The 14,696-nt window shown below is 37.1% G+C and overlaps 2 protein-coding genes across 2 annotated transcripts in view; both read left to right on the top strand.

Moving 5' to 3' along the window:
- The window catches only part of LOC143858539 (N-terminal acetyltransferase A complex auxiliary subunit NAA15-like), a 29,327-nt gene extending 21,645 nt beyond the window's left edge, over positions 1 to 7,682 (top strand). Inside the window, exons 15-26 of the mRNA XM_077369189.1 lie at positions 112 to 240; positions 447 to 529; positions 631 to 861; positions 2,364 to 2,496; positions 2,581 to 2,691; positions 3,065 to 3,196; positions 3,818 to 3,874; positions 4,079 to 4,176; positions 4,279 to 4,337; positions 4,570 to 4,681; positions 5,655 to 5,755; positions 6,740 to 7,682. Of these exons, the coding sequence (XP_077225304.1) occupies positions 112 to 240; positions 447 to 529; positions 631 to 861; positions 2,364 to 2,496; positions 2,581 to 2,691; positions 3,065 to 3,196; positions 3,818 to 3,874; positions 4,079 to 4,176; positions 4,279 to 4,337; positions 4,570 to 4,681; positions 5,655 to 5,755; positions 6,740 to 6,936 (1,443 nt within the window). The 3' untranslated portion in view covers positions 6,937 to 7,682. The remainder of the gene's footprint in view (positions 1 to 111; positions 241 to 446; positions 530 to 630; positions 862 to 2,363; positions 2,497 to 2,580; positions 2,692 to 3,064; positions 3,197 to 3,817; positions 3,875 to 4,078; positions 4,177 to 4,278; positions 4,338 to 4,569; positions 4,682 to 5,654; positions 5,756 to 6,739) is intronic.
- A 3,685-nt stretch (positions 7,683 to 11,367) lies between these two features.
- On the top strand, positions 11,368 to 13,138 carry LOC143858780 (uncharacterized). Its single transcript, XM_077369496.1, has 2 exons — positions 11,368 to 11,744; positions 12,566 to 13,138. The coding sequence occupies exons 1-2, from the start codon at positions 11,445 to 11,447 to the stop codon at positions 13,064 to 13,066; spliced, it is 801 nt and encodes a 266-aa protein (XP_077225611.1). The 5' UTR covers positions 11,368 to 11,444; the 3' UTR covers positions 13,067 to 13,138.
- Positions 13,139 to 14,696: the final 1,558 nt, after the last annotated feature.

The following is a 14,696-nucleotide window of genomic DNA, read 5'->3' as shown; positions in this document are numbered from 1 at the left end:
AAGTTCAAAATAATTCAAAATAAATAAATAAATAAAAATTCATACTTTATTAAGTTCATACTTTATGCTGTTGTTTTGGCATGTTGCTGACACATGTCCTCTTAATCACAGGGCAGAATATTGAAACACGCAGGTGACTTGGCAGCAGCTGCTGCGATGGCAGATGAAGCTAGGTCAATGGATCTTGCAGATCGCTTCATAAATAGTGAATGTGTTAAGCGGATGCTTCAGGCTGATCAGGTATATAGACTGTTGGATTTTTCATTTTTCTCTTCTTTTTCTTCACGTGAATATGCTATTTAAATCAAAATTGTTTTCTGCAAGTATTCTCATGTTTAGTCTCTCTCTCTCTCTCTCTCTCTCTCTCTGTTTATAACGTCGCCATTTTGTTGGGAAATACTTGTATTGTAGAAGCGAATTTCTTGTAACTCTTCTGTTTTTGAAAGGTGGGATTAGCGGAGAAGACAGCTGTCTTATTCACAAAGGATGGGGACCAGCACAATAACCTGCATGATATGCAATGCATGTGGTGTGTCCTCGTTACCTTTTTGGTCACTGAGTTATGTACAAATGGTATTGTGACTCCTCTTTCTAATTCTTCTGGTTTTCTCATCCTTTCATTCTGAGAAGGTATGAACTTGCATCTGGTGAAAGTTACTTTCGACAAGGTGATCTGGGCCGGGCTTTGAAAAAATTCTTGGCTGTTGAGAAGCACTATGCAGATATGACGGAGGATCAATTCGACTTCCACTCTTATTGCTTAAGGAAAATGACTTTGCGTGCCTATGTTGAAATGCTAAAATTTCAAGATCGCTTACATTCACATGCGTACTTTCATAAGGCAGCAGCTGGAGCTATCAGGTAAAATCTTTTGTTCTTGCAATGCCAGTGACTAATGCGATATTTGATTGATTAAGTTCATGTCTGAGATTTCTTGCTTAATCAAAACATCCATTTTTTTTTTTTTTGAATGATATCAAAACATTTATTTTCATTATCATTTTTCAGATCCTGTGATTAAATTTCATCCTACCAGAAATGTTTATAACTTTATATGATTAAGCTTAATTCTTTTACTTGTGGATCAATAATGTATCTTTATGGAGTTCAAATCCTTTTTCTTCGAAGAAAGTTAATTTTTATGAAAAAAGAAAGCTGCCACTGAGATGGTCAAAACAAGGAAACACAAAAGAGAAAGAAACAAGAGGCGCCAACGCGCTACAATAGGGATAAAATCAAGCAGGTGGAAAATAAAAAATCTCTAAACGAGCTCTGTCCACCCTAGAACTAGTCCAGTGGTCTGCCTTGCTATTGGCCGATCTCCCGAATCTCCTCAATTAGGCCCGCTTACCTCTAAGGATGAGGGCTTCTCCTCTCTAGATAAGTCACTATTAATTATCCTGATTCCTTGCAACACTGCTTTAACTTGTACTTTGTTAGAATCCTCGATCTCAATCGGACCTCAGAAGGACCATCTAGTGGCTCCATCATCGTCCCTAGAGTCCTCCAACCCCGACCAAGCCAGGATTACCAAGGCTCGATCTATCGAAGTTCAATTTTATCCAACCCCCACCAAGCTAGGATTACCAAGGCTTGATCTATCGAAGTTCAATTTTACCATACCAGGGTCTGGTGGGTTCCCGGTGTTTTGTTTTGTTTTTTTGTTTTTTTTTTTTTTTTTGGGGGGGTATTATGTTTAAATAATTTGCCTTTTTAAAAATTTCTCATCATGCGATCTTCTCATTGTTTTATAAGTAACTGTATCACCTTCCAATCAAAATTTAAGGCCCTCGCTGTTGTGTATATCTCCTTGGACTACATCTAGTGAGTGACTGTGCATGTCTCTTTACTTGTCTCTATTGATTCTTTTCTAGGTCGGTCTTGGGTGCTGCTTTGCAGGGGGAACCTTATTTCCGAGTTTTAGTTAGTGATTGCAATCCACAGATCCTTGTTGAAAGACAATTTTCCCCACCATTCTTCAAAATAGTCACGATACTGGGCCTTTCTTCTGATAATGTTCCATCTTTGATGGAATAATTTATTTTATCTCCTGTTATCAGGTGTTATCTATTTTATCTCCAGTTATCAGGTGTTCTCTATCGAGTTTGAGTCCACCCTTCATAGCCATAAAGGTGACCACTAGGGTTGCTAATGATTTAGGCCTTGTTTTCTCTGGACTCTTTTTTTTGACGTGCTACTTCATTGTTCACTTGTTGGAGAAATTATTATTTCCTTCATTCTTTAGAGCAGTTCTGTTTGTTAACTGTATTCCTTTGGGATTTTCTATGCTATATCTAAACATTAGAAATCATCCAGTTCCGACTTGTATTCGTTATGACTTCATATGATATTTTGTGGTGCAGATGCTATATAAGGTTATATGATTCTCCTTCCAAATCAACAACTGAAGAAGATGAAGAGATGTCTAGACTGCCACCATCTCAGAAAAAAAAACTGAGACAAAAACAGAGAAAGGCAGAAGCTCGTGCGAAGAAAGTATATCTTACTTTACTTTCTGCAGTTTTCTTAATTACCTTTCTACGTTCATTGTTTATGTTATGACGTATTGCATTTTCCTAGGAGGCTGAAGACAAAAATGAGGAAGAATCTAGTGCTGGTATATCCAAAACTGGCAAGCGTCAACATGCCAAACCAGTTGATTTAGATCCTCATGGGGAGAAATTGTTGCAGGTGCATTTTAGATCTTCTTGTTGCTGAAGCAAGGATTTTAAATTTCGGGTTTTGGTGTCGGTTTCAGCCACAACCAAAACCAAATTTCGGCCGAAATTATAAAAAAATGTAAAAAAAGTAAACAAATGACGGTAATTTCGGCCGAAATTCTGAAATTTCGGCCAAAATTCAGACTGACACCAAATCTATGTACTTTTGCGAAATCTGAAATTTTGGGATTTCGGCCGAAATTTTAAATTATTTGCTGAAGTCCATATTTTACTTCTTAAGTGATTAATGTGGCTGATGTTATTGAGATTACTACTCAAAGGAGCCGTCAAGGGCATTAGAATAAGTGATAGCTTGTTTTGTGGCGTTGAATGCATTGGTGCAGGTTGAAGATCCATTAGCAGAAGGTACGAAGTACTTGAAGCTGCTTCAAAAGAACTCCTCAGAGTGCTTGGAAACACATTTACTTTCGTTTGAATTAAATATGAGAAAGCAGAGGATTTTACTTGCCTTGCAGGTAATTTAATGGAAGGTTCTTTAAATGGGAAATTGAATGAAGCAGACTAAATGTCCACAATGGACTGATTAGTTATATTTCATTGTTAACTGACACCCTGCGCCACTAGTGTGATTAGAAATGGCAATTTTGGCCACTCTTTGTAAGGAGTGTTTGGCAATTTTGGGGATGAATAGCGTAGAAAGATATGGCAATTTGGTGTTTAGAGAAGCGATTAGAAATTTGTGTGGCTGTATGGAATTTCTTACCATTACTAAAATGCGAAGGTTCACATCTTGTTCAAGTTGCTCAAGATGGCCCAATCAACAATGTGGACTATATCCACCTAGTGGATGACATGTTGGATTGCCGATGACCCAAAATCATGATCGAACCATCCTAGCCATCTGATAGATTTTTTTTTTGCTGTTAGATCATTGATAATTTTCCTACCCATCGTCCATTTTTAAGCTCCTACCGTTGACAATCCAGACCGATGGTCGTCCAAATGGGTGTTAGGATTTGATCGCGTAATTGTATGATGAAAGCATTTTTTTTTTTTGAAAAGTGATGCCATCCTTTTGTTACTTTGTAAGGCTAGTTGAACTCCGAATCACCGCTTACCTTTTTTCTTTTCCTCAGGCTTTGAAGCAGTTGCTTAAACTGGATGGAGATAACCCTGATTCCCATCGCTCCTTGGTATGTCATCTCATCCAACAGCGATTGTAAAATAGAACTGCCCGTCTTTTATTTTGTTTTGATGTTTTCCTTTTCAGTATTTGTTGTCTCTAACAGACATTATGAATTGTCTTGGTAAAAGATATTATGTCATATTGGTTTTACATTCAAATTTTTCTGGGACTAAACAAATTCATCTTTCTCATCACCTCGTCTTTTTTGCAGATAAGATTCTTTCATAAAGTGAGTAGTTTCACTACTCCTGTGACTGATTCAGAGAAACTCGTTTGGAGTGTCTTAGAAGCAGAGCGGTCTAGTCTGAGGTAGTCATGGCACGGCTACTTCTCGGTTACTGTTTAGCATAATCCTGAGCATTCTAGAATTCTTCAAATGCATTCCACTTTTTTTTTTTTTTTTTTTTGTAGCCAATTGCACGAGAAGTCTCTAATTGAAGCAAACAAATCTTTTCTTGAGAAACACAAAGGTTTGTATCTTCCCGAACTCATGCATACATTCATTTATCGTGTAGATCCTGATTCTTTCAGATTATGACAACCGATTGCAGCCCTAAACCTTTTATTGGGCTCAAATTTAAATGTAATTTTGAGTCCGATAATAGGTTTAGGGCTGACAATCGGTTGTCATAATCTGAAAGGATCAGGTCCTTAGTGTCCTGGGGGTGCCGACTACTGACTCTGGTTTGATGGATTGTGAAGATTCCTTGATGCATAGAGCCGCAGTTGCAGAAATGCTATATGTTCTGGAACCTGGAAAGAAGCCTGAAGCAATCAAGCTGATTGAAGACTCAACTAACAACCTTGTGTCAATGTAATACTTTCTCAAGAGACCTTCTATAAAGACACGTGCTAGGGTTCTTCCTAGCAGCCCCTGTTTGCACGTTTAAAATTCTACATTAATAACTCAAGTTTCTGTACTTTAGACGCTCGGTACCATAGAAAAAAACTATAAATATTGTGAACAAAATACTGTTGTATTTTCAATCAGATAACAAACATACCCCTACTTTAGTGTGTCAATATCATGGTTTTAAATTTCCCTAAACGACCGAAATGTTTCCATTTCCATCTCCACAGAAACAAAATCTACATGATTTTCTTTTATGTAATTATTTCCATGAAATTCGACCGAAATTCCCAAAATTTTGCTGAAATTCCTGAAATTTGACTTAAATGATCGGAAGGACCAAAAAAATGGAAAAATATTATTTTCATTTCCTTTCATTTCATAAATGTAGAGAATGACACTTGGTAGGCAACATCATTGAACTGCACAACAAAGTAACCGTGTCTTATGCATGGGGCGTCGTATCGGCATGGGACCAATAATACCTCGTAACTCTATGTTGTATTGACATAGCGTTGTGGTCTTTAGAAGGGAGACTGGTCATTATACTTTCTTATTCTTTATTACAGTTTGCTTCCTTATTGACTTTAATGTTCCAAACATGTGTGAAAACACATCATTAGGTGTTCGATGTGACTAAGCCATTATGGATGGCTTTCTTCCTCATGTGATGGTTCCTAAGTATGTATTTGTTTTTTTTTTTTTTTTTAATATTTCCCAAAGTTTCATCTTAAAATTTCGTTATTTGTACCTGTTTTTTAAAAGATTAAAAATATTTCACCATGTGCAAATGTTTCCATACGTTTGGGATGAACCTGACATAAACGTGTCTTTGGGTCATTGTCCTTTTCTTAATTGGTTGAAATGTATTATTTCTTTGACATCTATTTTCTGTAAAAGAAAATTTAATGTGATCCATGTTTGTTGTACAAACCAGAAAGGGCGCGTTGGGACCAGTCAAGGAATGGAAACTTAATGACTGTATTGCAGTCCATAAACTTCTTGGAACTGTGCTCGTTGATCCAAATGCTGCTTCTCGTAAGTACCACCTCAAGACATTTGCAATTTGTAGCAACCAATTCACTGCTTTCCACTTTAACCTTTTACAGCCCAAGTATCAATTATCCTATTATAACAAGGGATCGATTTGTGTTGACTGTCTTGGTCACCTGTTTCTTCTTTAATGAAAACCTTGCTACCATCCCAAAAAAATAAATAAAAATAAAAATAAAATAGGGGATCGATTTGTGCATGTATTAGCAATGTACTGGTGTGGTCTTTTTGGAAGATACTATTTCTTTTCTTTCCTTCAGGAACCATTTGGATGTAGGATAAAAATTTGTATGGAAAAAATTCTATAGAAAAATTCCATGGAAAAAATAGTCCATCAAAATAAAATTCAGGTTCAGATGGCTTGAAATTTTCTTCCTAGAAAACAGGGAAAGTTTATTTTTTATTCTGGAAAAGAATTTGCACAAAAATGAGTGTTGACCAAATGCTGGGAAATTCATTTTGGGCACTGACATCCACAGTACCATATTTTGATAATGGCACTGCTCGCTTTGTTTTACACTTTTTAATTAGCTTTCCATGCCTGTTACAATGCTCATGATGCTATCAACATCCAATCAGAAAAGTATAAAACAAAGTTATCAAAATATGGTAGCAAGGGTAACAGTCCACTTCATTTTCCAGGGATATATTGTTCCAATAAACTTCTACCACAATGTATGAACTGAAACAAATGGCATAAAACGCAAAATAAAAAAGAAATAAGAATCTTCATTATTCAAATAAGGTTGGCGGATCTCAGAATGCATTCATGCTTGCTTGCCTTTCTTATGCACATACTTGCCTGTATTTTTACCTGTAACTTGTTCATATGTTATGTTCTCTGTTTTTTTTTCTCTATTCAAGGGCTCAACATTGAACTTCTAAATGCCAAAATCGTAGGAATAACCATTGTACTATGTTCTTAATATTTCTTGATCTGTTTTTCTCTCTTTCTGTTTTGCTTTTCAGGATGGAAAGCGCGTTGTGCGGCATATTTTCCTTTTTCGACATACTTTGAAGGTCTATGCAGCTCAGCTATCTCTGGTTCTGTCAATCACAAGATATGTAACGCGCTTGAAAATGGGGGCATGAACCATCAAGAGGCTAAATCTGGGGTTTCACCCCTGAATGGGAACATAGAAACATTTAAGGACCTCACCATCTAATCATATGCATTCTTTCTTCACCCAACTGCTTAGCAGGAAATGAGTTTATTCAAAAGATACAGACACAGAAGAGTTGCAAATATCAATGGTGGTGGACTTGGGAACACAAAATGCTGTTTTAAGGCTTCCAAAGGAACAGGTTCAAGCTCTCTGCAAGATTTTGTCACCACAATACAGTAAGGAATTTTCTGTTGCTTTGGGGCTGTAATTTAACTTGTGGCTGTCTCTTCCATGTTAGGAAACGTATTCTATTCCAAATGTGTATAATTATTTTGTGTTATGAAAATTGTCGCTGGCACATGCGGTCTACGAACCACCATTCAATCACAATGTGAGAACTGCCGCCGCATCTCTGGAGCTGGCCCGGTGCGTCATTTCTACTCCGCCTTTCTTTTTCCAACAACATCCATTCGTTCTCTGTGTACACTACCAAGTATGGAAAAATTTTGGCATGAAAATTACTCTGTATCCTTTGATTTTGCAGTAGTACTTTATGTGATATCTTGCCTTAACTGTGAGAAAGTAGTAGAAAATAATGGGTTTCCTTTTCTTACTCTCTCTTTTTATGAGTATCAATGGGAAAGCGATGTACTGATAAGCAGCGTTGGACTAGAACATTGTGGATCACCACATGATGCTCAACAAGATCCATGGCATCTCTCGTGAGAGGGGAGCACATGTTATTTTTTCATGAGATGTATTTTTTCGTGATTTTAATGAGATGATATTTTAATCATTTTAGATAAGGATAGTTTTGTCATTTTATATGAGATATAGGAATTTATATCATTTTTTTCTTGAAATATGGGCATTTTGATCATTTTCCGTCGGAGTTTTTTCGTCATTTTAATGAGATGATATTTTAATCATTTTAGATAAGGATAGTTTTGTCATTTTATATGTTGTAGGGATTTATATCATTTGTTTCTTGAAATATGGGCATTTTGATCATTTTCTGTAGGAGTGTTTTGGTCATTTTCTACGAGATGGGTGTAATTTGGTTATTTTTCCTAAGATGGTTTTTTTTTTTTTTTCTTGAGATATGGGTATTTTGGTCATTTTGATGAGATAAGAATAGTTTGTTCAATTTTCAGGAGGTGTGTATTTTGATTATTTTCATGAGTTATGGGTGCTTTTGTCATTTTCCAAGAGATAAGGGTATTTTGGTAATTTTGGGTAGGGTATTTTGATTATTTGTTGAAAGGGATATTTTGGGGTTGATTTGTGAGATGTCGATGTTTTGGTTAATTCATGAGGTATGGATAGTTTTGTCTTTTTCATGAGGGAGGAGGGATACTTTTGTCATTTGTCAATTTTTGTATTTCTTCTTTTTTAGTCAAGTAATTTTTCCATCATAGAGTGAGAGCTTAGGTGGATAAAATTCCCTGACCTCATTTACCATACTACATGTGGTATGTGCCAAATCCCTTACTTTTAAAATGTTGGGGAAGGTACCTAACTTCTTACGAATCATGGAGAGTTAAATTGCTGAATTTCAAACTTGGCGTACATGGAGGGAGGTTAATATAAGATGGATGAGAATACATTTTCAAGGAAAAAAAATTGGCCCCGCTTGTTCTAATGATCTAAACCATTTATCTATTAGGCCTTTGCTATGGATTGGTCGTACTTTAAAATCCATTCAACCAACTATTCCAACCCCCTAATTTTTTACCCTAAATTAATGGATAGGTGTTTTGATTTCCAGCCGTCCATTTAGTCCGATACAAATCAGTCGGATGATCATTTACATCTCCAACCTCGGACCCAGATGCCCTATCGTCTTGATCCCACATCCCAGCCCACGGCCCGCCTATCAAATTAACAGTACAATCGACCGTCTATCACAACTTAATTCTTCAAAACAAATGTAGTAAAAAAAACAGCCAATCTTAATATCAAGGAAAAGAAAACAGATAGGGCATGAGTGATGAGAGAGTAAGAAAAGGGTGAAAACAAGGAAAAGAAAAGCTCTAAACAAACTATTTTCCCCTCCTGCTTTTTAGTCATTTCTTACCATCTCAGCAGTCCTGCTATCTCAAATCTCTTCATCTCCCACTCTCCGTAGCCCTCTTTCTCCACCGGATAAACAAACGTTGCTATGTTTTTATAAGATGCGTGACGTATCTTGTCGTGTAGTATTTAAAGAGTTCTCAAAAAGCTTTTATAAGCCTTCTAAATACTAAATGGTAAGATGCTTTCGCGCATCTTATAAATAGAGTGGAGTGTTGAAATCAGTTCCCTAAACTAAAATTTCATGTAAAAAAAACAAAAAATTCATGGCTACCAAACGTGGCCTAAAGGAAAAGGAATTTCTCTCATTACAGCCCCGTTTGAGATAGATAAGGAAAGCTAGAGGGGCAACCAATCCTTCCAGGTCCCTCCCAAAAATGATATTTAGAACCCCCTTGTTTCGATAATAAACCCTATTAGGCCATGTGCCAACTGAAGAGGGGCGCGTGAATTGGTTTTTCAAAAAACTTTGCTCTGTTAAAATGATTCAATTAAACTAAGAACAAATAGTAAGTTAAGAACTTAGAAGAATAACAATTAAAAGCACAAGAAAGACAAAATAGAAAGTGGGAGAAGGGTACCAATAATTTTTTGTAGTGGTTCTGTCCAAACCCGGACCTACATCCACTCCACCAATACAAGCTTACACCAAAGTAGGATCTTGGTGGCTTCACTAAACCTGGTCTTCTTATGGGTAAAACCAAACCGTTACAAGCTTATACCATGCTCCTTCCCGAGGTGACTCCATACCTGTATACTCATCCCAAGCATTAGGCCCAAGCTTGTCTTCCAAGGGTCATCCGGGTGCCCTCCACCGTATACAATGAGAAATAAACAAAGCCTTCACAAAATACAAGAAGACAAGCTCTCACAAGAATGACAAAAAGATTTAGAATTGTGATCCTGCACTAATCCCTCAAATAATCACCAAGTAGAGGCACAAGGATATTAAGCACACTAAAATATGTCAAAGTAAGTTCCGAGAGCGTTTCTTAAGGTTTCCTTTAAATAGGCAGGGAGCCCAAAACTAGGCGTTATTGGGCTCCCGACAGCTAATACAGAGGCTACCGGCGGAGCTCCGTGTTGGCCGTTAGGCTTTTTTTATTTTTATTTTGGACAAGTCTTGCCAACGGAGATTAATGGGAGCCTGCGGAGCTCTGTGGAATCCCATGGAGGCCCATCTAAGAAATTATGGATTGTGCAGTTGACTTAGAAAATTCATATCTCTCTCGTTTCTTATTGGAATTTGATGTTCTTATACTATATGGAAATCTTAGGGAGTATACTTTTTGTTAAAAATAATTTCAAAATTATTTAAAAACTCCCTAGATCCATTTTCCATAAGAAAATGGCCAATGTTCAACTAAGCAAGTGCAAATTTGGCCTTTTTCCTTTTTTATCTTTTCTCATGGCCTTGGGCTTTTGGTCCTCTTTATTTCTTAGACATATTTAAATTATTTAAGTGTCTTTTGAGTCCCTTTAAGTTGGTTTTCTAATTACACAAAGACTTGACTTTTGATCTTTAAGATCATTCTTCTTCTTCTTCTCCTCTTCATGGATCTCCAACTTCTCTTTGGCTTCCATGATCCTCAACTTGCTCCATGCCATTGATCCATGCTCCTTGGTTTAGTTCCTTAGATAAAATCTTTAAGTTAAACACAAACACATTAGTACACTAAAATTACACAAGAAATCAACTTGTGTTTGGAATCATCAAAACAAGACTAAAAGTTTGCCGAGGGTTGAACTAATAGGCTCACAATCTCCCCCCGTTTTGATAATGTCTTTTATTATTAAAACAACCGTCAAAGAAAAAAGAAAAGACAAAGCTAAGTTTGTGCGATTATTAAAACATGCTAGTGCAAATTCAGTAATAAGGTGAATCTTCCCTCTTGCAGGAGAGAAGAGTCACCTCAGATTCATTAAATGAATGAGACAAAATCTGCTCAAAAGCAAGCACGTGTAGATGCTCTCTCCTGAAAAAGTGAGCCATAAAATGGCTTTCCGCAAAATTGCCTAGCAAATCCCATATCTCTCTCTCACACACACACGCACACACATTGGTGCTGTGCATTTTGGCAGTGTAAGCAATTGTGCAAAAGCGCTTTTGCAGCGCCTCTTTTACGAGAGAAGTTCCACCTCATGTGAATTAAATAAATAAGTCAAATTGAGCTACTAGGTGGCTCAAACTCACAACAAAGAAGAGAAGCAAAATGACTTAGTGAAAAAATTGCCTAGACAAGGTAGGTGGTGAGGGAACCAATAACCCAACTTATAACCATATAACTTGTTGTCGACAAATTCTCGATAAACTTTTTTTGCAGTTATGGGTAAAACAAAGTAGGCAGGGACAAAAGTGCTATCCTCTCCCTTCAAAAAGGGAAGAACCCCTCCCCCCTCTTACGTGCACAACAACACTTAGACTAAGCCTTCACACCCCAACTTTGTGAGAATTTTATTTCGTCTCTTCTTTTTCTTCTTCCCCCCCTTTTATTATGGTTGAAATTTGTACTACACAAGAAGAAACAACTTTGAGAACTTTAGGCCTTTTGACCACCACTCTGAGAATTTTAGTCTTTCTCTTCTCTGTCTTCTTCTACTTTCTTTTGTTATGTTTGACATTTGCAACAAAGATGAAGAAACAAATCCTTGATTATACTTTGGTTCCTATGGGCCTCACTCTAATGCTGGCTTACCATGTATTGCTCTTGTACTATGTGATCAAGTATCCAAGAAAAACTGTTATGGGTAACAATGCCAAAAATAGGCAATTATGGGTCAGAAGTATGATGAAGGTCAGTTATCTCTTTGCATTATATGTTGGTCCTTTTGGTTTTAGATTTTGAGAATCGATTTTGGTTCCAAAACTGATTATTTGACCCAAAATTAAACAAAACTTTTAGTCAAATAATCAATTTTTTTGACTAGAAATCATTTCTCAGAATCCAACATGAACCGGGTCTTATGTCTCGATCTATTTCATGTAAATTCATTCCTATGCTCCTCGTATGATGTAGTAAGGGTGCAAAAATAAAAATCACGTAGGTTTCGCAAACCTTTTGGATATCTTTTTATTCTATAATCTTCGCCTATAGTGAAACCTCTTTGATTGCCTCCCGCCTAGACATAGTCATACTATATTACGTAAAATGGGCATAAAATAAATTCTCGTTTGTGTTTTCCAACTTTTTTCTTTAGGCTCCGTTTCTTTGATGTAAAATGGGCGAAAAAAATTTTTACTCCCACTTTTCAGTTTAAAAATGGGCATTGTGAAACAATCAATTACTCCAAAAGCTTAAGCTGATAGAGCAGGTATTATTTAATCATTTATACTTCAACACTCCCCTTCACGTGCAACCCCTCTATTTTTTTTGGGTTGGCCTTACACGTGTGTGTTTTTAATATGAAGGAGTTGTTGGGTTTTGAACTCAAGACCTGCCGTGAGGCAATAGCTCTGATACCAAGTGAAACAATCAATACTCCATGAGCTTAAGCTGATAGAGTTGGTGTTATTTAATCATTTATGCTTAAAATTTGTTTTAAGCGATTTTACTTAATTTTTTTGGGGGCACTTTTCTTCATTTCAATGGATTCTCTTTTGTGTTGATTGTTACAGGACATGGACAAGAACGGGATTCTAGCAGTACAAACTCTGAGAAACAACATAATGGCATCAACCCTGTTGGCATCAACGGCTATAATGCTAAGTTCATTGATCGTGGTTCTGATGACGAACGGCGGTCATGACATTGGACGGTTTAGATTGGTTTTGGGGGACACTAGCGAGCTCGGATTTTCGATCAAGTACTTGTCCATCTTGGTGTGCTTCTTGGTAGCTTTTCTTATGAACGTGCAATCTGTTGCGTCTTATAGCCATGCAAGCATCCTAATTAACGTGCCATTAAAGAGTAAATCAGGACCCAATGAGTATGTGGTGAGGGCTGTGGATAGAGGGAGTTATTTCTCGTCATGTGGAATGATTTCCTTGTACTTGTCTTTCCCTTTATTTTTGTGGATCTTTGGTCCCATACCCATGTTTATTTGCTGCTTTGTCATGGTTTTCTTGCTCTATTTTTTTGACTTTTCTGTTGATCGTGATGTTGATTGGGATGAGTAGGAAGAAGAGGGATTCTACTAATTTCTATGTATTTATTTATGTAAAATCAGAGCTATGTATCTTTGGTCATTACACCTTGCATCCACATGGGTTCCTCTCATTTGAAATCCCCAAATAAGAAATAAAAATGAAAGATTAATCATGGGTTCCTACCCAAGAGATGTCAAAAAAAAAGAAAAAGAAAGGTTTTTCTTGTTCCTGTATAATTCTCATATATATGAATGCAAATTCATTTTTGTTTTTTCCCTCTCCAATCAATCCTTTAGGCCATTTTTGGCTGCCACAATTTTTTCCCCATGGAATTCTAGTTTATCAAATGGAGAGAGAGGGTGGGAGATGTAGAGAGTAGAGAGGACATGAGTGAGGAAAGGCTGAAAAATAAGGAAAAAAAAAACTCCAATCAAAATATAATTTATCTTCTCCTTACGTTTTAGCCATTTCTTATCATGTCCTTTGTCGTGCCATCTCAAGTCTCTTCGTCTCTGTCTCCAACCCTCGCTAGTCCTCTCTCACCATTTGATAGGGCTGGCAATTAGACCTGTGAAAACGATCCGCCCCGCACCCTGCGTGGCGGAGATTCCCGATTTAAGCGGAGACGGGATTAAAAAATTTCCCCGGAGCTGGGATGGGGATGGCTTTGGCCCCGCCCCTAAATTCCCCAGAGCCATTTCTTTTATCATGTCCTTTGTCTATAAAATTACATAAACATCTTTGGATTCTTTTCTAATAATTGTTTGATTAGATTAAAAAAAAGTAGAATTCATATAATATATATATATGTAAAATAGAATCTTGGACGACGTGGGTGTGCCACATGGCATCCCTCCTCAAAAAATGTAAAACTCTTGCTACAAGGTGATATATTTGGATTGTAGAAAAAATCTCACCGTTTTTAGCAAAATTGTTTCTATTACTCAATATCCCAGGTATATTAGCAAAATTGTTTCTATTACTCAATATCCCAGGTATATTAGCAAAATTGTTTCTATTTATTGGAGAAAAAAATCTCCACCATGTCCCATGATTTTAGCAAATTGTTTCTATCTTTCAATATCCTACGCATATTGGCAAAATTTTAGTGAATTATTTATTTTTTGCCATGTGCATCGAACGGGCTGTCCGTGGGGAACTATTTCCTGTAGTGTGCGGGGGCGGGGACAGGTTTCCCCGCCATCCCCGAAGCGGGGACGACGGGGGATTTCCCTTGAGGCGGGCACGGGGAAGGCAACATCCGGCCCTGCCCTGTTGCCATCCCTAGCACTTGATAAACTAAAATTTCCATAGAAAAATAATTCATCGTTGCCAAACATGATCATAATGTCTTGGAAGCAATCTTTTACTATGCTTCCTGTTTTGCCTTCATATATCGGGCCCTGCCATGATTAATCTGTCATTTTTGTGATGAACCTCATCACATGGTCCGATGCAAACTGGCTGATCATAAAAGAGTAGAATATAAACCTGCAACAAACCAAGTGATAAAAAGAGTTAACTGAGATGAGGTGGAAATGGTTGATTTTGGGCATTGCCAAATCCAAAGAAAGTTGGTATGGAAGGCCCCCAAAAAACACAAAAAAGGCGCAGCAGAGATAATGAGCAGCTGTTGGGTCATTGTATTTTCAATTACTTG

The sequence above is a fragment of the Tasmannia lanceolata genome, unplaced genomic scaffold (genome assembly GCF_043159265.1).
Source record: "Tasmannia lanceolata isolate RefF3 unplaced genomic scaffold, GAP_Taslan_0.1 ptg000026l, whole genome shotgun sequence".
NCBI classification, from domain to species: Eukaryota; Viridiplantae; Streptophyta; class Magnoliopsida; order Canellales; family Winteraceae; genus Tasmannia; species Tasmannia lanceolata.
This window is presented reverse-complemented; position numbering and strand designations above follow the sequence as displayed.

What these genes read in the sequence shown, in the direction of transcription:
- LOC143858780 (XM_077369496.1), top strand. Translation starts at nt 11,445, where the DNA reads ATGGTTGAAATTTGTACTACACAAGAAGAAACAACTTTGAGAACTTTA. An exon ending in GGGTCAGAAGTATGATGAAG is followed by an intron (nt 11,745 to 12,565) that starts GTCAGTTATCTC and finishes TGATTGTTACAG; the next exon opens with GACATGGACAAGAACGGGAT.